Source organism: Carassius gibelio, chromosome B18, assembly GCF_023724105.1.
Source record: "Carassius gibelio isolate Cgi1373 ecotype wild population from Czech Republic chromosome B18, carGib1.2-hapl.c, whole genome shotgun sequence".
NCBI classification, from domain to species: domain Eukaryota; kingdom Metazoa; phylum Chordata; class Actinopteri; order Cypriniformes; family Cyprinidae; genus Carassius; species Carassius gibelio.
The window spans coordinates 13,193,896-13,213,249 of NC_068413.1; the positions used below are offsets into that span (position 1 = coordinate 13,193,896).

The 19,354-nt window shown below is 36.0% G+C and overlaps 2 protein-coding genes across 3 annotated transcripts in view; one reads left to right on the forward strand and one right to left on the reverse strand.

Moving 5' to 3' along the window:
• The window catches only part of LOC127977209 (homeobox protein aristaless-like 4), a 539,817-nt gene that overhangs the window by 369,184 nt on the left and 151,279 nt on the right, over positions 1-19,354 (reverse strand). The gene's annotated exons all lie outside the window — the stretch shown is intronic.
• Positions 1-19,354, forward strand: part of LOC127977217 (tumor protein p53-inducible protein 11-like) — a 61,910-nt gene that overhangs the window by 40,198 nt on the left and 2,358 nt on the right. Inside the window, exons 2-7 of the mRNA XM_052581947.1 lie at positions 3,239-3,431; positions 5,135-5,272; positions 15,665-15,723; positions 17,297-17,345; positions 17,445-17,541; positions 18,880-18,981. Coding sequence (XP_052437907.1) covers positions 5,144-5,272; positions 15,665-15,723; positions 17,297-17,345; positions 17,445-17,541; positions 18,880-18,981 — 436 coding nt within the window. The 5' untranslated portion in view covers positions 3,239-3,431; positions 5,135-5,143. The remainder of the gene's footprint in view (positions 1-3,238; positions 3,432-5,134; positions 5,273-15,664; positions 15,724-17,296; positions 17,346-17,444; positions 17,542-18,879; positions 18,982-19,354) is intronic.

The window sequence follows — 19,354 nt, forward strand, 5'->3', positions numbered from 1 at the left end:
TAATGTCATGGAATTTGACAAATTTGGGGTGAATAAATCAGAAGCAGGTCAGTACACTTAAAATATTATATGGACTAGTGTCTGTGACTATTAAGTTGCAAAAAATTAATGGTGCAGATACACGTTTTTGTTTACTACCTACAGTGCCCTCCATAAGTATTGGAGTAAAGACAAAACTGTTATGTTTGCTATGGAGTCAAGTAATCTGTAAATCTGATTAAAAGATTAATATCAGACTAAACTATAGAATGTCACATTTTATTAATGGGTGATTCAACACAGATGTTTTACCAGCTAAGAAGATAAGCACTTTTCAGATTAGCACTCATCTAATGTGAGCATAAGTATTGGAACAGTTGCTGCATTAATTCTTCAGATATTAAAAGCAGGGAATGTGTCTTATCAGTTATATCCATTGCTTCTGCATTCTAAGTCTTACATTTGATGATGACACACACAAACCAGGATGAAGACGAGGAAGCCGACTCTGAAAGAAAAGCAAGCAATTTGGATGCTAAAAGAAAAGAGGAAATTAAATTAGGACTATAGGAAAACCAAAGGGCATGGAGAAATCAAGAGTTTGGAAACTACGGGCGGCTGAGAAAAACAACAGTAGTTGATGACAGACAAATCATAAAAACTGAAAATGAACCCTAAAATACATGTCTGTAAAATCACCAACAAGCTCCAGAAAGCTGGGGTGATGCTCTGTCAATCCACCAGGATTGACAGGAGAATTTGACACAGAATTACAGAAGCTACACAGCAAGATGCAAACCTCTGATCTGCACCAAAAAAAGAAAGGCAAGATTCTTCACAAATGCGAGCTACAGAGTTTTGGAACCGAGTTGATGGACCGACGAGACAAAGATTAACCTTTAGCTAAGTGATTGGAAAGCAAAAGTGTGGAGAAAAAATGACACTGCAAATTATCCTAAGCATACAAGCTCATCTGTAAAGCTTGGTGGAGGTGGTGTCATGGCATGGGCATGCATGGCTGTCTCTAGAACATTACCTCTTGAGTTTAATGATGACTTAATGTATGATGGCAGTAGCAGAATGAATTTGGAAGGGTACAGAATCATCTTGGCTACCAATATTCAAGAAAATGCCACCAAACTCATTAGAAAGCACTTCATGTTGGATCCGGACAATGACCCAAATCACCCTGCCAGTTCAGTCAAACACTTTATCAGGGCAAAGAAATGTAAAGTCTTAGATGCCAAATCAATCTCCAGATTAAAATCCGATTGAACTATTAATTTCACCATCTGAAGAAGAGACGAAAGACAGAAACTCTCCAAAACAAGCAACAGTTGGAACTGGCTGCACTAAAGGATGGAGAAAACCATTTCAAATCATAAGACCAAGAGTCTGGTGATGTCTATGGGTTGCAGACTCACTGCTCTGATTGCATGCAAGGGGTCTGCGACTAAATATTAGCTTTTAATCTTTTACATCTGCCTTGAATTCAACTGTTCCAATACTTATGCTCACATCAAATAGTGAAATGAACTTTAAAAGTGCTGTCCTTTTTATTTGCTAAAACAAGTGTGTCAAAAGACCTAATAATAAAAAGTGACATTCTGTAGTTTTGTCACATATTCATCTTTTAATCATATTTGCAAATGTCTTGAATCCACAAGTAGAGAAAGATATTTTGTCTTTGCTGTTCCAATACCAAGCGTGCACGTTTTCAGCCTCTGCCTCAATATAGGAGTACACGAACACGTGAACATAATCTATAGAACTGATCTGAAAGTCACTTCATGAGCATTTTACCATTTATTTTGAGAAAATCTGTCGTCATTAAAGGTCCACAGCAACCCATTAAAATAAAAGTTTGGTTTAACTTGAAACTGTAAGAGAAATATCTTAATGTAATGATACTATTATACTAATAATACAATTATTCAAATTAGGAATATTTATCAGAGAAATTATTTATTTATTCATTTTCATAATGATAAAAATAAAACTGAATTTGGGAGAAAAAAAAGTATTTCATAGGCTCTTAATGTCAGTTTGTTAAACTCTTATTAAATTGCTGTTAAATTGTGTACATTCATGATTTTAATTAGACATGCTTCTTGATTAATATATATTTTTTAATTTAATCATTAAAACGGAGTCTAGAAAAATGTAAATGGATTTCATAAGGCATTTTTTGCTTGAAATGATAATAATTCAAAAGTTGATGCTCTGACTCATTTTGGAACTATTTTTGTTGGCAGAGAAAAAAACTGCATGAAATATATATATATATATATATATATATATATATATATATATATAAAGTATATTGTTATTATATATTATTTGTATTATATATAAACACAATGCTGCACATATTTGATCAAAATCTCAGTAAATCTTTAATATTGTGAAATATTATAAAAAAAAACAACAACAAAAACTTTTCTATCCTAATAGGCTATATTTAAAAAATACATAAATTCCTGTGATGGCAAAGCTAAATTTTCAGCAGTAATTACTCCAGTCTTCAGTGCCACACGATCCTTCAGAAATCATTGTAATGTGATGACTTGGTGCTCAAAAAAACATTTCACATTATTTGCTGAAATTGTTGAAAACATTTGTGCAACTTACTATTTTTGTGGAAACCATTATTGTTTTCTGGATTATTAATTCATAAGATCTTGAAATGGCGTGAACATCATGTATTTGAAATATATATATATATATATATATATATATATATATATATATATATATATATATATATATATATATATTTTCTTTTGTAAGAAATGTCATTTCTGATCAAATTAATGAAAAATATTGTAACCCCAAATCTTTTAAACAGCAGTGTATAGCTTTATTATATATACTCTGTTCTGTGTGCATACATTAGACAGCAAACAACTTAAAACATTATTCCTGATTCATGGATTTATTATACACTGTATTTAAATTATATTTTATACTTTTAAATTAGTAATCTGTTTATCCATGATCTGTTGATTTCAGTAGGTTTGCTTCATCAGTCTTAGACAGAGTGGCCAAAAAGGATTAAAAATGTATTGCGGCGCTTGATTCGTTTATTAATTTATGCATCATCTATAATTTAGAATTCTATGTTTTAAATATCTGGTGGTCTAACTACATCTTTAACCACATCTTCACTTTTTTTTTGTAGACTACTACATTCTGCCATTTGAAGAGCTCATTGACGATGCTGTCCTTTTAAAGTCTGCCCTTCTTTTTGCTCTTGCAGCTTCCTGACCTTCTCCAGGCTCAGTAGTGCTGGAGCCTCTGGTGTATTTCATCCTCTTCCTCATCGATTGTGACTCCACTCTCCTCTCTCCCTCTGCTGAGGGAGCACCTGTCATCTGTACTTCTGCTGTCCAGTACACCAAAGCTGGTGACTTCAGCACACACACTGCAAGACAGTCCATTTACACTTACAGGTAACCTGCACCTTTTTCATTCACATGAGATGTTCCTGCAGGCCAAGCACGGTCTACTTCTGACATTCACGTCCTTTTTCTAGTAAGACTACACTTGTGTCTGTTAGGGGTGGAACGGTACACAGATGTCATGATTCAGTGCATACCTAGGTTTTGAAGCTATCCAAAATTCATATATCTATTATAATTCATTATTATAATTTTAAATCAGGGGGATTTACAAATATTTAACCAAAGAGCTTGTCAGTAAAACTTTATAATGCCATTGGATCCTCAAGCTCTAAGCGAAACCTCGAAACTCGAAACCTCGAAACCTCCACTCAGATTGACCTGGAGGAGACAGATCTCCGCTTATTCGCAAAGCAAGGGTAAACAGATAACTGTTTGAATAGTACTGAATTTTCTTTACACAATCACTACGTCTGTTAAGGCTAATGTTTTTGTGTGTTTGAAGACTGGAGAAGTAGGTTTTTTGCCATCTAGCCAAAATACTTTTTTATGTTTTAAATATCCTGTGCATAGGCCGTTCTGTTGAGACACAAAACAGATCTCCTCATTCACTGGCAAAAACCTTAACTCAATTTGAGCTTGTTTTCCAAATAGCCTAATGTTAAGTGCAAGTGTCTGATACAACAACAACAGTTTAATTATTAGCCGGTTTTTCACTGTCGGACCATGCGAGCCAGTGCTTAAAATGGTCCGGGCAGGGCTAATAGCCTCGGGCCAGTAGCACAGAGACCAAAATAGCGCTGCGTTTCCAAAGAAAAACAAAAAACAAAAACATTTTGCTTTTGTAAAATAAAGAAGACAAATAGGATGTAGCTTTCTGCCATATGACAATTCATTCCTTGTATGAAGTGCTTAATTTGTAAATTGCGAGGTCCCGGAACAAAACGGGGTAACGGATTCGGCATGTGATTACAGGAGGGAGAGGCAACAGAGCATTCGTGCAAACACATTGATTGGTCAGCAGTTTAAGTGATTGACAGCATGCATTAGTTGCTTTTAGGCTCTGTAAGATCATGAATAACATGGAAATGCCATGCAATAGTAAAACAACAGTTTACAGTCTTAAAAACCTTTTAAAAATGGAATTATGGAATTTTATTTTACAATTTTATTGTTTTATGTTATCAAACAGCATTGTATTGCTGCGGGGGCCCCCTTCTGGATTGGGGGTGAATTGTCTACATTCGTTGTAAGGCCACATGCATGACAGTTCGGTACGAATGTAGCGTTCCACCCCTAGTGTCTGAGCAACCAGCCTATCTGAAGGCCTCGCGTGTCACAATTCTGAGAAATAATGTCCAAATAACAGGAAATTACAGGCCATAGTTTCTAGATATAAAATCACAGTGGCTTGTGCCCACAAGTTCTCTCATAGAAGCTTGTCCTAATTTGAATAGAACGGTGCAACTTGTCAAGACTTATTTTGTCTTATGTAATGTCTTTTTGCTGCCTTTTAGAGATATAATTGGTTCCCTTGAGTAATCTGCTGCCTCATTGGGGGTTCACTGGTATGTCAGGACAGCCTGGTGCTCTTGAGAATTGTGCATAGTAAAGATTTTATCTCATAAATAGAAGAATGAGAACTCCATTCCCATTGCACAGGAGTGTGTGTGGCCACACAAACAGTACATGTGTGAACATGTAGTGACAAATCAGATCTGATCTTGCTCTCACACTCCTCTTCTCTTCTGTAGACTGTTGGAATGGCCACTAAACCTCATCCACCTCTGATGAAGAAACACAGTCAGACCGATCTGGTGAGCCGACTCAAAACACGCAAGATCCTGGGGGTCGGTGGAGAGGATGATGATGGAGAAGTGCATAGGTCAAAGGTTAGTCTTTGTACAGTATCTTGCATTATTGCGTCCTTATTTATTTCTTCTGCCAAGCTCCATGTGACTTGCATAACAACTTACACATGCTGACACATATATTAATGTTTTGCATTCATAATCATATTGTCAGTGTGTGTGATAAGAGTTGTAGAAAAACATGATGCAATCTTTTGCTCATCTGATGTGCTTTCTCTCGGTTGTACTTTTATGAAGGTTCATTTAGATGTTTAGCCTTTTTAAAATTGTTCTTTTTTTAATGTAGCCTGATTCTATTTTGGGTTCATTTTACCGATTACTTCTTGAGCAGTATGTTCCCTGGGTTTTACAAAATTCCTGTCCAAAAATTCCAAATTATGTAAAAATTGTCCTGGTTGAATCAATAAAATGTTACTTGCCAGTAGATAATAATATATGCCAATGTCAGATTGTAAGAACCACCTGACTGTTGCTGATGTAACTGACATGCAACATTTCTAGCAGATGGATACAAACTGTCTGCTAAAGAAAACATCTGTCATGACTTGTCTGTCTCAGTGCATCTGTGGATCCGTTTTAGAATGCATTTTTTTCCTTCGAGAACTCATGATACATTAAATATTCTTTGAATTACAGCAACAAAACACAATTAATCATTTGTTTTGTGAACAAAAGATTTTGTGCCCTGCAGTTTTTGAAAGCAAATCAGCTTAAATAATCTATTTGCCATAAGAGAAAAATATTTACTTATCACCAGGGAAGTGCATTTGCAATTGTCAAAATAATGTTTTTAATCTTATTTTACTTGCACACACACACACACACATTTGTATGCGTGTTAGTTCTAATAAGTAATCTGTAACCTGCAGTATTATTATATATTTTTTTTACAGTCAGACATTCTTGTTGCAAAATCTTTAATCAAAATGACCTGTTATTTAAATTCTGATCAAATTATATATAGAAATTTATTAAAAAACGTTTCCTTTTTAATCACTGGAGCTATCAGTCAGTTCTAGTTCAGTGTGAACGACTTGAGTTCTGCACACCAAAACCTCTGTTTTGATAAATGATGCTGTCTACACTGCTCAATGAGATATACAGTATTGTAGCTGCAATGTGTTTGTTATGATGAAATAATTTGTGTTGCAATAGGTTGATAATTGCAACACAAATGATACTGTGATCGGCTAAAAATGCTCAGAGCTGGAAACTTTTATGCAATGAGAGTAAATGAGAGTATGACGCCTTGATCAAAGATTTTCCATGATTAGTTCATCTTGGCAGCTGTAATGGGTCTACATACTTATTTCATATGCAAAAAATGGTACCCAGTCAATGCTGAAAACATTTAAGTCTTAAAAACTAATATCAATTTAAACAGTGTTCCTAAAGGCATATTTTATTTATAAATTATGGCATTTTTGATGTAAAAAAAAAAAAACTACTAACATTGCATGTGCACCTCAAGAATCATTTCATTATAAAACGGCAGCTCTTGAAAACAATGTTCTTGTCACAAAAATGTCATATGTATTGTTATCTGATTACTGCTATTGCTATAAAGCAGGTAAAACCTGTTCTGATTTCATTTGTTCTTGTTTTGCTTGTACTTGGATAGCTTTATCCAGAGATTAGATCTGCACTTAGTGCCCAAAGTAATCCAGCATCTCTAGTGGATATGAAAATCGTCTATACTGTATAAAAGTCATGTTCAGAAAGCGCTCTCTGACGCTTGTACCCTTATCTGAGGTTGCTTGTCCTCGCCGCTGAGCTAGAAAATTGTTGATCTGTTTTGTGAAAGAGAACGATGAACCCATTTGCAACTAAAAATAAAAGAAGGAAGCACTCCATTTTACTTTTCAGTCATCCTCAAGCTGCACACCCACAGGAAAGCGAGCGTGACATGGGGAAACGGCTGTTGTTTTCTCCATGGGTTGAGTTTCCTGTATACAGTAAAGAGTGAAGTGTCTTAGTTTGTTTGGAGAGGTTAGGGTTACTTTTTTACATTAGGGGAGCCGTGGAAAGGACCCCGTCCTGTGCTTCCCCTTTCAACACGTCTGATTCAACTCTGTGGTTATTTTACTGATGTAAGGGCTTTGTAGGAAATAACAAGGCCATTTAGAAGTATTTCTGGTAAACACACTGTGGCTATTCAGTATAATTTGAAAAGGAATTGTATGATTTAGGCATCTTTCATTTGCAGAGATTGGAATGAAAGATTCGCACAGCTGTAGATCCATCAAGTGTTTGCTAAGCTACAAGCTACTTGTGGTTTAAATGAACCTCTAGTCAAGCTAACCTTAATCAAAATATCTTTTACGTTTTTAACAGAGGAAGGAAGTCATACAGGTCTGGAACATCAATTTTTATTTTCTGCGTTTACTGTTCTTTTAATAAAGAGCATTTTTGAATATCGATTTGTTTTGTTGGTAATAAGATTAGTCGTTAAGATGAGTCACATCCCTCCAATGACAGATTTACAGTAGAGTTTCTGTTGCTTTCCTTTCCCTGCATTGCAAACATTTCCTTCACGCATGTGCCGGTGCTTGATGAAGGATGAAGGAGCAAGCGGTCACACAGGCCGGATTATTCCCTCCAAAACAACATTGTTTATTTCTTCCTCTTCCTGCCTTCTCTCTGCCCTGTGCCACACTACTCGGCATTATTAGTCTTGCTAAATGCGTCTCACGCTCATGATTCAGGTCTGCTTCCTGGAGAAGGGTCTGTTCCTGTGAAAACCACGCATGCTAGAATGACTGTACAGATGCATGATTCAGTAATTGCACAACAGAGACCAAACAGACAAACATGTCCGAACACATGCACAATCACATGATACACACCTAGTGAAGCACTGTTTTTATTTGTGCATGGTCTTTTGGTGTAAATGACCCGCAAAGCATCTGAATGAAAGCAGCATCTGTAAGTAACAATAGTTTTGACAACAGTAGAAAGAGACAGAGCAGTGTAAAGATGTGATAACGAATACATTGAGCTCAGTTTTGACCTCATCTTCATAAGAGCAACTTTTGTTTACATGTCTTTCACAAAAGTGGACCTGGGCTTTGGTAATAGCTCCCATGAGATCACTCTCATTGCTATGCCTGGCTTTTATCTTCTGCGTTCAGAGTCTGACCTGCAGTAGCCTCTAATCAGGATGTCGGCACTCGCTGAGAATTTTTTGCAGGGGCCAATGCAGCCAGCATATTGAAATATTTGGGCTAGTTTAGAAAGGTCTCGGCTGCCTCAAATAAGTTCAGATAAGATGCCCGTCACAGAACCATCCACCAGATAAAATGCAATTTGCAGTTAGCCAGTTGGTAAAGTACACATTAGAGCTTAAAATCTTTGCTGCAGTGAATCGTAATGAAATACAACAGCAAAAACGGGATTGGATTTAATTTAGTTTAGTTTAATCTATTATGACTACAGTTGATCACCTCTGACCTGAAAGCTGCAGTTTCTGTCGAGTGATGTGACTCTGTGTAGCTTCTTGTAATCTTTGTAGTTTGCAAATAATTTTAAATTTGGCCTCAGTTTTTTTTTTGTAAAAGACAGTTACCACTTTTCTTTGTGAAATATGGTCAAACTGTATGTCTCTCTTTTGGTTTGACGAATATTTAACACATGAAAAGTATTAAAAAAGCTCGGCATTAAACTCTGAAACTGTCAGCAAAACCTTATCTTGAATTAAGTACCACATGGAGAGTTTAGAGACGGTCTCTGCTGGTTTAAAAATTCAACGGCAACTGGTTGTTTGAATTAACTTATGTTTTATGTATTTTTGGAGCGGAGAAGAGTATCTTAATCTAGCATTTGCCATCTTGTCATAGCCCAGTCTTAAATAGCCTTTGCGTCCACATAGCTGTAAAACAAACAGACAAACAAAAAACACTTTTAACCTGAAAGTTGATAAAAAGATACTGTTATAGGATGCCTCAGTCAAAGCCATTCTAATGGTGCACAGAACATTCTCTGGTGAAAAACTCCATTTAAGCTTGAATAAAATTAAGCATGGTAAAATATTAATTATATAATGGAACATGAAAGTGTCTGACCACATGTAAAACCACAATAGCAACTTGTGTTACCTATATCGACTACAGTGTTTTTGCATTTCCTAAAAGGAGCAGTTTTGTACATACAAGAATTCTGTCCAACAGTGATGTACTGTTTGTAACCTGTTTGTCTAGCTCATGTTTAAAATCATGTTTAAGATAAATGTTTAAAATTATTAAGAAAGTATTTTTTAAAGCAGATACAGACTATAGTGTTTTCCATATGAGCAGGCTATTACTAATGGGGATCTTTTTTTATTTTTGGTAATGCAGGTAATTACATTGCTTCCCTGGTTTGGGTTAGTCCTCCAGTTATTATAAGTTCACTGATTACTCCATGGTATATCTGCCTGCAGTTTTTCATCTTAGATTTCTTAAAGGGGGGGTGAAATGCTCGTTTTCACTCAACATCCTGTTAATCTTGAGTACCTATAGAGTAGTACTGCATCCTTCATAACTCCAAAAAGTCTTTAGTTTTATTATATTCATAAGAGAAAGATAGTCTGTCCCGATTTTTCCCGGAAAAACACGAATGGCTGGAGGCGTGACGTGTGGGCGGAGCTAAAGAATCACGAGCGCCAGTAGGCTTTTGCGTTGAGAGCGTTTGGAAGCTGTGACATTACTGTGAAGAAAAAACCATCCAAAACAAACCATGGCTAACAGTCAGATTCAGCGTATATTTATGATCCAGAATCAGATTCAGAGGCTGAAACTGAACGAGAGCAGCATCAGCAACGACTCACTCCGAGCGGGGCTCGCACCCGGGTCTCCGGCAGGGGAGGCGGACGCACTAACAAGGAGGCAGAGATATTTGAAGTAGTTTTACTCACCGCCTGCGGTTCCAACACACGATCGTGACCCTTTTTCATTGGGATTGCATCATCCTTAAGAAATAAACGATACGCAAATCCGTCGTCAAACTGGGCCTTGTTTGTAAAACAATCATCTTCGAAATGCAGGGAACAAACACAAACACTTGCACAACTCCGTTGATGCTCTGTAAAAATAAACTCCGTCCACTGGTCCCTTAATGCTGTTTCTCTTTTGGTAATCTGTGCAGGGTTGTCTTGCCCTGGCAACCAAAAACACACTCCTTTTGTGACATTTCGCGACGCTCTCGCTCTGATCAGTGAAGTCTGTTGTGCTCTCAGTGCTCTGTTATACGGGAGCGCGCTCTTACGGGAGAAGTGTCCTCAAGACCCATATAAGGAAATTCCGCTCCATCTAACGTCACACAGAGCCATACTCGAAAAAAACTTTCCGAAACTTGTGACAAACCGGAAGTAGTATTTTTGGAACAGAAATACTCCTTCAAACATACAACTTAATTTTTGAAACTTTGTCCATGTTTAGCATGGGAATCCAACTCTTTAACAGTGTAAAAAACTCAGTATGCATGAAATAGCATTTCACCCCCACTTTAATGCACATTATCAGTATAACAATATATATATATATATATATATATATATATATATATATATATATATATATATATATATAAAAATAAAAAAAAAACAGCATGTAACTTATAGCACTATAAAATCCCAGTTCAAGCTTCCACTGCTATTTATCATGAATATTCCATTCATTCATAAAGAGACAGCAGTGATTCTACAATGTTTATTTGAGAGATATTAAGAAGATAGGGAAAATGAAGTAGCCTATAAGGTGATTGCGCCGATTAACAACACACACACACACACACACACACACACACGCACACGCACATACAGACAGACATATGAATACGCAAATTTAAGAATTCTGTTGTTTCAAGTTTTCTAGATTCTAGGTTTATGATTATCATTGTCTTATACATTTTGCATTCTGTTCTTTTTATGTAGAGTTCAAGTATTTTAGCTCAGACAATAATAAATGTAAATCCTCTGTTGAAAAAAATAAGAAACAATTTGTAGAGGCTTTACTGATTATAATGAAAATTGTATTGGTTTCAATAGAAACTGTAATCAGTCCCTCCAGGCATTCGCAGATATTTTTTCTGTTATTTTATAAATGACAAAATTTGTGGGGATATTTGCGGCATTTCTTATTGTTTTGCGTGAAAATATACCACAGACAACATTCTTCTAAAACTGTTATGACTTTCTGAGTTGGAGAACCACTGTAAGGCTACAGACTAACGTTTGAGGACACCAGCTCTAGTGCCATTAAGTTCTACAGAAGGTAGCTCCAGCACGTGGGAAGTCGTGGCCTAATGGTTAGAGGGTTGGACTCCCAATCGAAGGGTTGTGAGTTCTAGTCTCAGGCCAGTAGGAATTGTAGGTGGTGGGAGTGCATGTACAGTTCTCTCTCCACCTTCAATACCACGACTTAGGTGCCCTTGAGCAAGGCATCGAACCCCCAACTGCTCCCCGGGCGCCGCAGCATGAATGGCTGCCCACTGCTCCAGGTGTGTGTTCACAGTGTGTGTGTGTGTGTGTGTTCACTGCTCTGTGTGTGTGCATTTCGGATGGGTTAAATGCAGAGCACAAATTCTGAGTATGGGTCACCATACTTGGCTGAATGTCACTTCACTTTCACTTTCACCTGACAATCAAGCACTCACCCTAAATGCTGTTTGTATCCTTTGCAAGAATGGTAATTTCTGACTCACAGTCTGTAAGTACGTTTTCATATTTGCCACTGATAATTTTAAATGTGAGTTTTGAGGAATGTAGAGTAGCGCATGTTGTTTGATGTTTCTCCGATCACAAATGCAGACATGGTTTTATGTTTACGTGGCGCAATTCGCAACCCAATGTCTAAAAAGACAGTATAATGAGCATTTTTAGGTAGGCGTGATTGACTCTTTAACTTTTATTAAGAATATCCCTTTGGATTGGAGACTTTAGTTTTTGTAACTTTAAAGATCTTCTTTATGCATGAGCTGGTAACACTCCAAAGAGAAAGGGACATTTTTAATTGCATTATATGAACTCTTTAAAGTCACTAAATCCTAATGTAATATGTCCTCATCACACGAAACCATTATTTAATGGTTTTAATATTTAAATGTTGATTGTAATGTTTTCGATGGTATTTGTAGTGCAAATCATTCAAATTTCTCTGATAGTTTCTATTGTTTTTGTCAGCAGGGTCACCATGGGTTTTATGTTATTTGCCATAAATGTGATAGGATTGCTGTAATACTGTAAGATAGCAGTGGTGGGCCTATTTGGGAGAAAATCCAGGGCCGTTTTTACTCCCAGTCTGTCCCTGCTCATGATCCCACTCAACAATTAACATTTTGTTCCTAAAAAATCCTCCCTTTCTGTTCGGATCAGGATCACCTTGGTTTTTTGGATTGCAGTATCCCAATCCTGCTAAATGGTTTTAAACAGCGCGTACATAAGGTCTGACCCAGATCAAAACCAAAGTGATGATCAAAATAATGATGTAATCTAATTTCAGAATCCGTTTTCTTTTGAACAACCCATTCCCCTGACCGTCATGCATTCCAGAATAGTTTGAAATGCTTCAGTGGAAGAATAAAATCTGGCCATCAGTGTCACAATGTCTCTACTTTTTGGCACAATTTCTAATTATTTTAACTTTCATTTATTCAAAATGGAAAATGATTTTGAGATTCTGTGTAAAGTTTAATAACTTCCTGTCCTGTCATGTACCATCTATCATGATTTTACCCTGTGCTCTTTCAGCAATGTTCACACTCTCAACCATAAAATGAGCCTGTCTGTCTGCTCTTCGAAAGATAGTGTGGGATCGGATCATGCTGTCATTTCATTAACTTGAACAGTCCCTTAGCAGAGGATGAGTTGAAATACGTGCTATGTGACAGCAGTATTGGATGTAACAAAACAATTCCTATTATGTCTCTTGTTTACTTTTGGTGCTATTGTGTTGATTGTCTGGGCAGCTCTGGGCATCTGCATTCTGGCAGTCACCAAATCTAATTTATTTTCGAGTCATTAGCACTTCCTAGTATGAAGCCCAGCTGTAGCATCTGCTGTATCACTGTGGCAGGATCCACAGGGACCTGTGCGATCACAGTCCTCATAGTGTACATTCTCTCTCTATCTCTGCATTCTTATTTTGCCACCTCTCTGCCTCCATTCTGTCTCTTACAATGCTTTTCTCTTTCTTATCTCCCTGTTGCGCTCCCATTCTGTCTCATTTCTCAGTCTTTTTAAGGAAGCCCATGCAGATGCACTGACTCTGTGGTTGTCTGCAAAGTGAGTGGGATTCTGGAGGTGTGCTGTTTTATCTGCATTCGCTGAGCACCACTGAGAATAAATGAAACACAATTTCCCGCTCATATCCCTCACAGCATTTATAATGTCATCAATCAGCAAACCTGGAGATGTGGCTCAAATTAAAAATGGTTCTTTCTTGCACAGATTTATAGAAGAGCAATCAATCGTGATTCTGGGGTGCTGGTCTACTAACCAAGGGGCCTATAGAATACATTTCTTTGCTGTCGGTTGCCTATGGGCTACTCCGTTTCTTCCTCTCTGTTGAATATGCAGCAGGTAGGGGAGGAGCTAGCACAGTCAACCACAAGAGTGCGAGTTAACAACTGAGACAGTCAGCGAGCAGGAAAGCAAAAATTTAAGAAAAATGAAGAAAACAAGACTTTGGGAATTTTTCGGAAAGATTTTTATCCTTAAAGTCTGAAGATCATCATCTGGCTGGCTTTCACTGTAGGCCTATTTGTTTAACTAGCTGGTTATTACTACCATAGGCTAACGTTATACGTTAACACTTGTACTGGCATCTTCTAGTACTGAATCTTCTCCGGATAAAAACACAGGAGAAGAAGCTGAAACAAGCGATAGAAGATTGCCCACTCACTCAAATATAAAATAACGTGATCATCGACAAACATTAAACCGTGTGTAAATCAAAAACCCGCTTAATCTTACCAAAGGGGGACCACCTGTCCCACATTTTGCGGGAAGCTTTCATATTTGAAGCTTTTGATTTGAAATGTGAAGCTTTTTTTGTCTGCATCGTTTTATTTAATCGTCCTTTAAATTACAATTCTGAAACATCATTCTAAATTTTATAAGAAAGCACTGAACATGCGCAGCGCAGCCGTTATAATTGGTTCTAGGCTAACTAGAGCTCTTAGCTCTTCATGGAGAGGGTGTTTTCTCTGATGATGACTGCTGCATGACCATAGACTGTAAAAAAAAAAGCTGGAAACGCCTCTGATACTAACCTCTGTCTTAACATTCAGGCCACAAACCAAATATAAAAGAAATTCTGAGATTTACATTCATTTTTACCCAGACTGTTTTGCTGAGCATATACACGGTCATTTGAGGTCAGTAAGATTTTTTTTTTTTATCAATAAAAAAATAAATCAATACTTGTAATCAGTGAGAGCACAGTTAGTCAAAAGTGACAGTAAAGTCATTTATAATTCTACCAAAGATTTCTAATTATTCTAATTAGTTTTAAACTTAATATTCATCAAAAATCCTGTTTGACCCCTTACAGACCTTACAGACTCCAAACTTTTGAACAATAGTGTACTTTGAATGAAAATTTCACTGGATGAAAGTAATAGCCATTTGAACTGTGCGTAAATTTTTCCAGATTCAGTGCTGATTCACAAGCTTTCTATTCAGTTCTGCTTTCAAATCCATTTAGAATATTTCAGTTATAATGTCATTTTTACTTGGAGAATGTACACTTTTACTTTAGAGAAAATCCACCACATTGACTATTACTCTTTAAAATATTGTGTAAAATCGAGTGATTCCAGTAGGAATCTTCACATAGGAGTTTCTTTTTGGGGATTGTGCTTCATGCATCTTTCTTTACTCTGGAAATTAAATAGTTAAAATCAGATTAGCTACTTGGTTCTAAACTAAAAGATTTCCTTAGAAACCAAAATGCCCCTAGGAGCAATAAATGCTCTTTTCTTTTCTTTTTTTTTCAACTGTTTTAAGCAACCATATGGGCACCCGTGATATGCTTCTAATGATAGAACAGTCTCACCTCCCAAAAAGGTGATTAAACAATTGTGTTTGCCAACACGTTGAGTTCCTTGTACAGCTATGAAGAAGTAGGTGGATGCATTGAATGACAGCCATAAACCTGAATATGTGTGAATCTGTGGAACTCATCAGAGACACAGTGTGGGTGGCGGCATTCGCTAATTTGCTACCGACAGGTTTCTTCACTTAAATGAAAGATGTCTTCATGATTCGCACCACAAAACTGTGGACAACCGGCCGTGCACCAATTCGTCATGCTTCAGGAATGAATGGAAGTTTCTGTCCGAATTGTCACTACCTGTTTTTATTATTCTGAGCGTGGTGTTTGTCTCCCTTGTGTCTTTCTCTTTCTCCTTTCCTCACTTCCTCTTTTTCTCTCTCAGATCAGTCAGATGCTGGGGAATGAGATCAAGTTTGCGGTTCGAGAGCCTGTGGGACTGAGGTGAGACAACATCCCTGTGCTGTTCTGCCACGCTCTACACCGCAGTGCTCGGGGGAGTTTGCTCATATAAACCTCATTTATTACGTTCTGCCTCGGGTCACCAATGCAGAAAATAGCAGACCTTTAATTAAAGCACATCTATTTTGACAGGCCATAGATGAACCAGCTGAAACCTCGGCTCGATAATTGTATAAATTCAGCCCGCTGTTTAAGTTATGCATATCATCTTGTCTGTTTCTAGATACTAAAGCAAATGGTTTATGTGAGAAGAATCATTATTAGCGTTTAGTTTATGTGCATTAGCTGAGTTACTTGTTAAGTCTCTATAGCTCAATTAGAATTTTACAGCATTCAAGAACATAGCACATTTCTACAATATATACAGTGGGGTCCAAAAATCTAAAACCACTATTAAATGCATTTTTAAATGTTAAATTACTCCACTGTCCAAGAGTTTGAAGTAGGTAATATTTCTATAGTGTTTTTGAAAGAAGTATCTTCTGCTCACATAGGCTGCTGATCAAAACTTATGTAAAAACATATTGTGAAATATCATTACAAAAGAACTGTTTTCTATTTGAATATATTGTAAAATGTCATTCATTTCTGTAATGGCAAATTAGAATTTTCAGCATCATTACTCCAGACTTCAGTGTCACATGATCCTTCAGAAATCATTCTAATATGCTGATTAAGTCTTTAAGAAATATAATTGTTCTTATTGTTGGAAACAGTTGTGAAGCATATTTATTGGACTGTCCTGCTTTTTATACAAGTAGATGGCATTTCTATTTAATAAACTCACTTTGTTTAGTAAAATTTTACCAGAAAGCTATTTTTTTTTGTCATACATTAATGATAAAATATTATCCTAATTGCTGTGTTTTTTTTTTCTTTTTGTTAAGTTTTTATTTTACTGTATTTATTGTAACCATGAAAATAGCATTAGTTGCTGAAATGGCTTTAAAAACTATACTATTACAGCTGCTACTACTAGAAACAGTTGAATATATTTATAGAAACCGTGGTTAGTTTTTTAACGATGTATTGATAAATAGAAAGTTCAAAAGAACAGCATTTATTAGAAATACAATTTTTTGTAATATTATAAATGTCATAACTTTTGATCAATTCAATAGATCCCTGCTGAATAAAAGTATGTATTTTTACCAACCCCCTAATTTTTGAAATATGGTGTGTATATTATCTGCAATCAGAGCAACAATCAGAGTCAAAATGAACATGGATTTTAGAATGCCTTAGTATGTGGTTTGTCTCTCTTTTATTATAACAACAGCAGCTCTGAATAAAACCTGCTGATTGTGTTCTCCAGCATGATTTAAGATGATCCAAAGATGTCCCAATCTGATTAGTGATCTAAAATTGGTCAGAATCTAAAATATAATTTATTCATTTTACATTCAGGTGTTTCTTTAAGCAGGTTTAAATGCAATCCCAGATAATTCACCTCAGACTTTTGAACCCCTGTACTAGATCTCATTGCTTAGAAGATTACGTTTGCCAGAGTTTGCCGTCTTTTCTAACTGACTCTTGATGTTTTTCCTTTCTTGAGATTGTGGATCCTCTTCTCCGCTGTGGTTTTCACAGTCATGGCCCTTATGGTAAGTATCAGTACTTTAAGATTCACACAGTATCATAATCTTTATCTTTAGTATCATAACGAGTCTATCAGTAATTGATTTGAAATGTGTGATTTATAGGCTCTAGCCTTCCCTAACCAGCTGTATGAAGTTGTATTTGATCAAGAACAGACAGCCACCAGCATCTCTATACGTCTCTATGGAGGGGCCATTCTCAGTAAGTCATATTCATTTCATTCTGTGTTTTAATAATGCAACGTAACATAATGATCTCTTACACTCTTAATTAGAGGTTGTCATGTGGTAAGCGCGTCTATTGATGGGCTGTAAACAGACTCCTCTATGTGTCTTTTTACTCTTCTTCTCGAGGGGCTCTTAGGATGTGTTTTTGTGTTTGTTATGTGAGTTAATGGCCAGTCAGCCAGTGGATTGTGAAGAGAAGCGAGGAGGAAATATTCCCTGAGGGCCGGCATGCTCTCCGCTGCTCATTCATTTAATTGCACATTAAATCGGCCTCTTTCTGGCCCACTGCAGACAACGAATTTGCACGAATTAGTAGTGCAATTATTCCTCTATATACCTGCTCCCTTTTCAAATCTTGCCCTCAGAAATTAAATAGATGAGATGTTTTTTATATATATATATATATATATATTTATATATATATATATATATATATTTATATATATATATATATATATATATATATATATATATATACACATATATATATACATATATCACTCATTTAATTCTCCTGGTAATTAAATCTGTCAGCATGTGTCAGCCGCTGTCCTCTGGTGTCTCCAGGTGAACATTTTATGTCTCAAGCCCCTTGGTGATAAGTTACCTTTAATTAAGTGTAGTTCAATGGAACAGTGAACATTTGTGTCATCTCACTCAACATTTTCTCTTTTTATTTTACATGTCTAAAATTCACTACATTTATTGTATTCATTGGTTTAAACTTGGAAAATGAACTGATTTGAAATTACTTGTAGGAAAAATATAGTATTTAAAACCTCCTAAAGAGTAATTTATCTTTAATATATATAACCTACAATCCTGATAGTTTGTATACTTGAAGCATGTGAGTAAATGTTGTGGCACATTGTAATGTTTAGCTTAGATATTCTTGTTTACTTGCTCTCCTGTTCAAAAGTTTGGGGTCAAAAGTCTGTTATTCTTACCGAGGCTGCATTTATTTGATCAGAAAGTTTTATGTGTTCATATATTTGCAAATGTAATTTATTCCTCATGGCAAAGCTGTATTTCAGCAGCCATTACTTCAGTCTTTAGTTTAGACATATTTCTTCTCATTATCAATGTTGAAAACAGTCGTACTGCTTAATATTTATTTGGAAACTTTAATACTTTTTTTCTGGATTCTTTGATGAATATAAACTTCAAAATAATCTTTTGCAACATTATAAATGTCTTGACTGTCACTTTTGATCAGTTTCATACAATAGAAGTCAACAAGATCTTACTGACCCTAAAATGTTGAATAATAGTGTACATGTACTTCCTCATTTATTTGCTTTCTTTTTGACAGGTCTTTCTCTGATCATGTGGAATGGCTTGTACACTGCTGAGAAGGTTATCATCCAGTGGACGTTACTTAGTGAGGCCTGCTACTTTGCCATCCAGTTTTTAGGTTTGTATCAGGAAGAGTCTAGAGTCTAATGCTCGCAGTGTCTTGTCATCTCTAGATGGACCGTGTACTATCAAGATGCCACTGCCCTCTAGTGGTTATGGTGTATAAACAGATCCATTCAAGTATATACATGTACTGTACATTTTAACATACATTGTCTATGGCTTATTGCACATATGCAATTGGTTAAAACATTTTAAAGAAGTAAAATTAATTTCTTATTAATATAAAATATTATTATAAGTACTAATAATAGGTTATTTCAAATCAAAATATTATTTCACAATACTATATTTTACTGTATTTTGATTAAATAAATGCAGCTTTGGTAAGCAAAAAAAAAAATAATAATAATAATAATTCACACCAAAAC